General features: G+C 43.6%; 2 protein-coding genes across 2 annotated transcripts in view; both read right to left on the reverse strand.

The window, feature by feature from the left end:
* Positions 1-513: 513 nt before the first annotated feature.
* On the reverse strand, positions 514-1,020 carry SARC_10524 (hypothetical protein; the record flags this gene model as incomplete). Its single annotated transcript, XM_014295431.1, has 1 exon — positions 514-1,020. One exon carries the CDS (start codon positions 1,018-1,020, stop codon positions 514-516), a length of 507 nt encoding a protein of 168 aa, XP_014150906.1.
* Positions 1,021-2,416: 1,396 nt separating this feature from the next.
* The window catches only part of SARC_10525 (hypothetical protein), a 7,539-nt gene continuing 1,782 nt past the window's right edge, over positions 2,417-8,173 (reverse strand). The window contains exons 2-11 of the mRNA XM_014295432.1: positions 7,873-8,015; positions 7,060-7,185; positions 6,610-6,683; positions 6,084-6,204; positions 5,826-5,870; positions 5,239-5,360; positions 4,649-4,798; positions 4,024-4,104; positions 3,714-3,796; positions 2,417-3,129 (exon numbers count right to left, since the gene is read on the reverse strand). Of these exons, the coding sequence (XP_014150907.1) occupies positions 2,976-3,129; positions 3,714-3,796; positions 4,024-4,104; positions 4,649-4,798; positions 5,239-5,360; positions 5,826-5,870; positions 6,084-6,204; positions 6,610-6,683; positions 7,060-7,185; positions 7,873-8,015 (1,099 nt within the window). The 3' untranslated portion in view covers positions 2,417-2,975. The remainder of the gene's footprint in view (positions 3,130-3,713; positions 3,797-4,023; positions 4,105-4,648; positions 4,799-5,238; positions 5,361-5,825; positions 5,871-6,083; positions 6,205-6,609; positions 6,684-7,059; positions 7,186-7,872; positions 8,016-8,173) is intronic.

An 8,173-nucleotide genomic window follows, 5' to 3' on the forward strand; every position in this document is an offset into this window, starting at 1 on the left:
GTGTGTGTGTGTGTGTGTGTGTGTGTGTGTGTGTGTTTATGCGTATATGTGCGTATGGCTTTCGTTTGTATACCTTACCCGAAATAACCTGGTTCATTGTGGCCACTGTTTCCGAATGTTGCTAGATTATAGTATTCCAAAATTCCATACAAAGGCAAATCATTATGACATCTTCTGCTATTGGGCGGTATAATCTGTCGAAACATAATATCAGAAGTGAACTGACTGTGTAACATCGACTATATGGTTGCTTCTGGTTTACGACATAAATTAATGATTTCAGAAGTGAATTGACTATATAAATTTGACTGAATGTTTGCTTCTGGTTTACAACATAAAATTTATGAATACAGAAATGAACTGACTGTATACTTTTGACAAAATGCTAGCCTCTGGTTTACTACAATAATTGTATGAATATATGGCGCCAAAATCAAGGGAAGGATAATAGCGGAGTCTACAAAATCGGCTGGCGTGTTCAAGTCTAAATACACTTTTTAAGTGTCCGATGAATTAAGTCCACAACTCACACTGATGGTTCTTGCCAGTTTGGTACCCTGTGCACCATGAATTGAGATCACACTTCCACCGGCAATCAGAGCCGGAAAGTTTAACTAGCTTGTAATAGTCCTCATCGTTGTCATGTTTCCCATTAGTACCGCGGCAGGCGCGGTTCTCATCTACATCGTATTGGTACATTTTGTAATTTGGCATCTCTGGGTAGTATGTTTCCTTGACATAGCATGAAAGGTCGCGATTGTCTTGTAGTACATCACCTATCTCGGAATTCCACAATTCACAGTGTTTGTCCTGGCCGGTTTCGTATCCTGTGCATTGATCATCGTCCTCGCAATATTCGCGGCACTGGCTGGGAGAAGCTCGGATGCGCTCGTAATAGCTGTCCTTGTTGTCGTGCTTTTCGTGTGTACCACGACATGCTTGATGCTTGTAAACCTCAAATTTATATTGGGGCTCTACAATGGATCTAGCATCCCTGCCGTCAGCCGCAGGTGCAGCCATGGCGAGATTGTCTGAGCGGTAATGATAGTAATAACGGAGGCTTTCATTTTGTTTGAGGGTTTGGCGTATGTTTGTGTGTTGTGCGTAGGTATAATGAACCCTGTGTTGTCTTCGTTGTCTCTTTTATACGCTGCCAGCTGAGCCATGTGCATGGTGCGGGTTAAAAGTTTGTAGGTTGCAACAAGTCGGAATTTCAATATAATTTTGTGACCCTCCACATTTTGTTGTTTTCTTAAAACAAACCCCCCCCTTTACAAACTCCAAAGCCTGTGTCGTGATGTCACCATGGCGTAGCACAGAAAACGTAGGATGCTATCATTGCCATGCCTCTTATAGACTATTTTCCACCAGTGATATTCAAGTCTTTCAGGATGCTTGTACTGAAATTCCTAAATACACCAATATGATACGCCAATAGCAATGACGTCATTAAATTCACAACTTTGATTTCTATTTTATCCAAATCTAAAAACTGTATATAAAATCCAGAACCTATATGCTATGTATAATCATTTTATTTGAATTTATGGCATGTGTATGCATAACTTCATATTTATGCACCTTGTCAACTAATATTCACAAGTGAAATTGACCTTTGAACGCTCGTACTTTTTTGGCGTCTGCATGTACATAGCAAATTAAGAACACTCAGGCGAAGGTATATCATACAGCGGTGGATGCTGTCAACTGCGCAAATGTAACAAAAACGATACGAAGGGGCAATGATAACTGATGTTACTTCTAAGGTCACCGCTTAACACCGGTGTCACCAGGTGAGTAGTAAACTAGTACGGGATGTGTTTTAAGATTGTGAATTTTGCACAGTTCAGTTCTTAGTTGAGCGACACACTCGTGTAATTAAATGGACTCTAAAACTTTGACAAATTTTACTTCTCGCGTGTTGGCATAATCCTATGCGGCGTCATTTCCTATGAAGATGTGATAGATAATATTTAGATACAAAAAAACTGGCACCATTGTGAACACCCTACCCGATTAACGCTATTTAAATTATACTATTCCGAAAATCCCAAAAGGAAATCAGTATGGCATCTTCTGCTAGTGTGTGATGCACTCTGTCGAAGCATTTTATCAGAAGTGAACTGACTGTATACCATTGACTAAGTATTTGCTTGTGGTTTACAACATCAATTTGATGGCTACAGAAGTGAACTGACTGTATACCATTGACTAAGTATTTGCTTGTGGTTTACAACATTAATCTAATGATTACAGAAGTGAACTGACTGTATACCATTGACTAAGTATTTGCTTGTGGTTTACAACATCAATCTAATGATTACAGAAGTGAACTGACTGTATACATTTGCCACACGCATGCGTATTGTATCTCGATATCGCGAAGTAAATATGGGTCTTTTCTTTCAATTGTGAATTGTGTAATATCTTAGTGCTAGATTTATGTTCATCACTTGCCGCATTGTTATTTAACCAGCGAAAGGTGTTTGTCCTACGATGATAATAATATTTACGATGTAATGTGATCTGAGAATCAATGCCTATGTTCTGGCCGATTTGGGCGGGCTTAGACCATTCGTCAAATAACGCCGGTGAAAGATGATGTGTGAATACTGCGCCGAAGTACGCTAATCTTTGACAAAATTGGTATACGCTATATAATTATCTGTCCTTCAAAACTATAACGATTATGACTGTATGCTACAATGGCGGACGCGCACCTTCAGATCATTGTGCCTGCTGCATGCAATACTGTCGTTTGTTGTAGCGAACCCCATGACTGTGGCGTATGCAGCGCGGGAAATTCCCTGCATGTCCAGTACATGACCCATTCATCACTCAGATTTACCATCTAGTGTTCTATTTCTCCTTGATGCTATCTACCTATCGTACAATCCGATAGCAAGTAGCGCTCCGAAATCACCGCCTTCATACCCTACCATCAGCAGTTTTTCTTTTAAGAAATCGAGGCAATGCTAGTGCTCTGGTGTCGCAACAGACTCTCCTATCCTACTCTCCAGAAATTTATCAACTATCTGATCGGCTGCAGATCCCGCCGGAACCTCGCCTCGCATTACACGGCCCTCAAGGTCGCGCAGTATTTGACGTACTCCCGGGTCTGCATGTAGTCTAAATCAGGCATGGAGGTGGAAAACATATATAGAGTGGCAGGCATTTAAGCATATGAGAGGAAAGCTTTGTTTGAAGTATAAGAGCTGACTGTGTAGCAAGTTGTCGGCAGTGTTCAATATAAAGAGAACCACAACAGAGGCGGATACTCTCTTCTCAGAGTAGAAATGCGGTCCAACTCCACAATGACGATCTAGATTGCCAAGAGAGTTACTTTTTGGTGGCCGAACCTACTGAGTATTTTGCGCGATACACTATGATTGCTTATCCTACTAGCATAGAAAAAGCAATGCTAACGTACGATCCTGAACAATTGGAGACTATGTGATTGATATAAAGCAAAGAGGTATATTACCGAGCTTAGCCGTGCATAGATTTCCAATGGTACGCGAGGATACAAGAAAGCGTGCATCGATAGTCGATTCTGTATCGTTCACGAAAGTGGCCGGGCCAAAACTGACACTCACGACATTTAGAGCTGTTTAGCCAAATCATCTGATTTCGTGCAATGTGTCGGCAGCATTCACTATGCAGTCTTCTGCAACTATACACGTAATAAAAGCGCGCGTTTGTAATACACTTACAGTTCCATAGTGTTGGCTTGAACGTACGACCACATGTGCACTTGGTTTTGTTGCCGTCGCCTTTGATTCCACTCACCCGTTTCCTGATATCGGGAGCATGTTTTTCGGGTTCAGGTAAAATACGGTCTACGTGTAGGAGTGGGTTGTGGTTGACACACTCTCACTGTAGATGCGTTGATAATCAAATGCGGCTTGTGGTCAACACGAAATTCAAGAAAGTTGTGGAATGGAAGCGAAAAAAAGCGACTGCAGGACAACGAGCAGGCATATCAGAGGTGTGAACAGTACACCTCGAGCCACGCATACATACCAGCATCTTACTTCTAAAGCGAACCATAATGTCCCACGCTTTGTCTAAGCCCGTATTCGTGAGCGAAGATAGCATTTGCACCTGATAGATAGAAAGATGGTAGGTAACAGGTAGTTGGTATATCGCAGCCTTACCGTCTGAAACAGACCACCTCTAATTCCTGTATTTGTCACAGTGCCTTCTCTCTACACAAATACATCAATACAACGACGGGATGCGGCACCAAGGGAACCTCTGACAAGGTGTACCGCCAGCGTAAGCTAAGGCAAGCTGGCCAGCAAGTACAGCCCTTGCGGCCAAATACGAGCGCCACATTCGCAAAATACACATCCATGACAACCCACACATACAGATACGACAGCTTACCACGTACGTAACGACAACCAATCGCGATTTCAGGTGTACGCACTACAGAACTGAGCTGGTTACGCCTGATGATACCACACAACATAACCGAACAAGCCCCGTAAAAAAAAACTACTCTAATCTCATTCGTGAACATGCCCCAGCGTGCAAGCATCCATTCGAATATGAACTCGTCCCCCACATCACACATCCCGGCATCTACACATCAGCCTACAAGGCATCCCATTCATAAGAACCCGCCAACAGTGAAGACACACACCTTGGGCTTCCAATTGTGACTCTGCGGCCTGAGTATCTTGAGGGCCCCGCGAATTTCAGCGGTGGACCGGGTGGCAGCGGGTACCAGATCACCATCAGCCTTGTTCACCAACACCACCTGTGCGATCTCCACTATTCCGCGCTTGATACCCTGGATACGAAGAGGCTCAGCGAAGTGGCCAAGAACACGATCAGATACTTTGGTTCCCAAGGGGTTACACAAGTTGCACACATCGCTTCGGCTCGGTATGTCAAATATGTGCAGACTGTCAGCTTGACCCTTATAGAACGGGGTCTGCTATTCTACTAGATGCACAAAACCGCGCTACTTGAATGCGTGACGATATGCTCACCTCATGTCGAAGACATTCATGTCGAAGACATTTATGTCTGTTATGCAGCTTGTGCGCTGCTTGAGGTAGTTACCGTAGTGATCTCTAGCTGGTGTCGGTGGTGCGGGTGCCATAACAATGACGTGGGGCGAATGTTTAGCCTACTTCAATGGTGTGGTGAGTGGATGATGATACCACTACTGAGCAACGCGAGGGTTTTAATTATGTGCGTGTCAGTACAAGCATTTGATGTGCGTACCTGTAGCTCGTCCCCTGCAGCTGGCGGCATAAGCAAACAGAAGAGATCGACCATGTCCGCCACTGTTGTCTCGGATTGACCGACTCCCACGGTTTCAACAATGATAATGTCATACCCGGCGACTATATAGGGAAGTGTATGTGGAATATGAAAAAGAAATGAGGTGAGCATCTAGAGCTCAATGGCCAAAACTTTCATATGATGCAACTGTGATGACTTGTTAACGAAAGCAGCATTTACATTAACAGTTGACAACTTGTGGCACTACACATTTTATCCGCGAGGTCTGTTCGAGAAGTGACAAAAGTATGACAAAAGAAATCGGGGTACATTGCTCGATGCAACGAACTTGTGTAAATATTGTGTTATCTGCATCTGCTTTCTGGCTACACGGCCAATATGAAATAAAACCATCGCCCCCACAAAATACCTTTCCAATCAAAGTTCACAAAACTATGCGAAATACAAGAGACATGTCTAGAACTTACTTACACCGTGAATATCCTCCGAGTAGCTTCTGAATATAAAAGGGTACTCCCCACCTAAACCATTGTCGCCTTGACTAGTGAAATGAAATATGCACTTACCTTCACAGAGAGCGATCGCCTCCGTGGTATTTCTCGCCACACCGCCTGAAGAGATTGTAAATTCGAAGAAAAATAATGAGATTTTTCATTTCACTGAAACGAGTCAATTTAGTGACCAAAATCATACAGGTATATGCTTGAGGATGTACACTCAAAAGGTATTACTATTCCCGCGCCATATAGTGAAAATAGATAGCGAACATAACGACAGTACACACAGCGATGTACACGCCAGAGAAAAAAAATCGCGGAACATACCGAGTGTACACCTGGAAGGTGAGGGACGGATGTACGCATTCGGGTTGTTGGTGAGCTTCTCCATGCGTGTCTTGTCGCCGAGAATGGAACCACCCGTGCGGGTACTGGAGGGATCTACAGCCTATATTGAACCAAATGACTGGTGAGAGAGATGCAGGTCGTTCACATATCGTCGAATATCGGTAATGAACTATCGACGAGTTGTTACTGTCGAAAGCGCGCATGGGTGCGTTCGCTATAATTCGTGACTTTTGCGCATGGTAGGCAAATGCATGCCCATCCCTAAATCTAGCGACTGCATGGATAGAGACGACTATTCAAAAAAAAAAATACGCGTGAATCTTGTGCATGACATCTCACAAACACGTTTAGACGGGCGTGGGAGGTCACCAGGCAACGATCAGTATACCCGTTATATAGCTGCTTCAAGTTTACTCTGAACTTGAATAGCACTGCGACGGCACCCAGTCATGACACAAATTCTTATTACTGGTCTATGCTATAATGCCCCAAGTTTTAAACTTACCAAAACGGCCAATTTGTATCCCTTGTCGGTGAGAAGCGACCCGAATGCTTCGATGAAGGTTGATTTTCCAGCGCCTGGTGCGGAAAGTATAGTTGCATTCGAAGAATAGGTATAAGACATTACGTAAGTAAGATTATGCTGGTAGGTTCGCGTACTGAATATATATAGAGCTCTGCCTAGCAATCGATTGTATCTCTGTGTGACGGCAAGATACCAATTTAGCCAGCGCACAACCCGAGCACACTGTGGCTTTATAATACTCACCCTTACCAAGCGGAACAAGTAGTGAAACATGGGTATGTCAATCAACGCATGCACCTGTCACGCGTCTAAAAGTGCTTTCGGGAGAAGATAGCACTTGTTAAGTTATACTGGTACCTGACGCTTTGTTACCGGTGCTCCGCGCATGCTACAAGTACCTTACACGTCATACTGACATGCGATACATACCTGGGGGTCCAGACAGTCCGATGCGGAAGGCACCCCTTCTAATGTGCTTCTTTGCGTTGTGTCGCTCAAGAGCCTGTGAAATCAGGTTCTGCGCTTGTATCCGATGGTCTCTGACAGATGACTCCACTGGGGATTGGGTAAGGGCAGGAAAAGTTACCATAAGGGTTCTGAGTGAGCATTGGTGGCTTTGTACGGGTAGATGCCCATGCTCATTCCATAATGGTCGAGTATGAAGACTAAAAACATTAATATGGTTACAGATTTGAAGGGATGCCCTTTAGGTGTCGCAAATGGTGTACTATGTGCACAGTACTATCTCAACTTTACATGCGTGAACACAAACTGTGTGATTTGAGACACATTCTCTACACAAGCTTCGTGAAATCAGTTGACAAGGTGGTGATGAATTGTCAGAACAGTCGATCCGTCTTGAACCTGGTTGATTCACAAAGCAAGAAACCACATAGTGTACTCAAACTACCAGCTGTGTGAAAGGTCGCAAATTGATCTGTGCAATGTATATCAGAATCCAGCATGCGGTCATCCAGTAGCGATGGCATTGGCTTCGCAGGATCATAATTTCATTGGGTTCGCCGAAAGATATAGCATCATGAGGTAACCACCCCCAATGTCACGCACAATACAGCTAAGCTAGTTTTCCTGTGTTTCTAGCATCCTGATACACCTTCCGATAGCTATTAAATCACACAAGGAGCACGAATACCATTCCAAGACGCTGAACATAGTGATGATTACAATGCTACACTATACTAAGAAGCACCTCATAAACTAGCTAAATCGGTTATAGCTTACCAAGAGTTATCGCCTGAGATAGCCAGCTACGCTCTCCCTTCAGAACCCCTTCTAGCATTTTGTTCAAAAATTCTTTTCGTTTCTCGGACATGGGTTTGGGTTCTGAAAATCTGGGTACTGTACGCTCCTCTTCAACATTGTACCTGATCGGATGACTTGTAGTGTGAGAGTGCGGATCGCTCATACTGTGCCTCTACCGTCACATGAGTTCCAGGCGTGACGTGAAGATGTAAAAAATCTGACTGTGAGGTCCTACAGTATACTATAAGAACATTTCTCTAATTCGTATGTATATATATAT

This window comes from Sphaeroforma arctica (assembly GCF_001186125.1).
Source record: "Sphaeroforma arctica JP610 unplaced genomic scaffold supercont1.1283, whole genome shotgun sequence".
Classification (NCBI taxonomy): Eukaryota; class Ichthyosporea; order Ichthyophonida; genus Sphaeroforma; species Sphaeroforma arctica.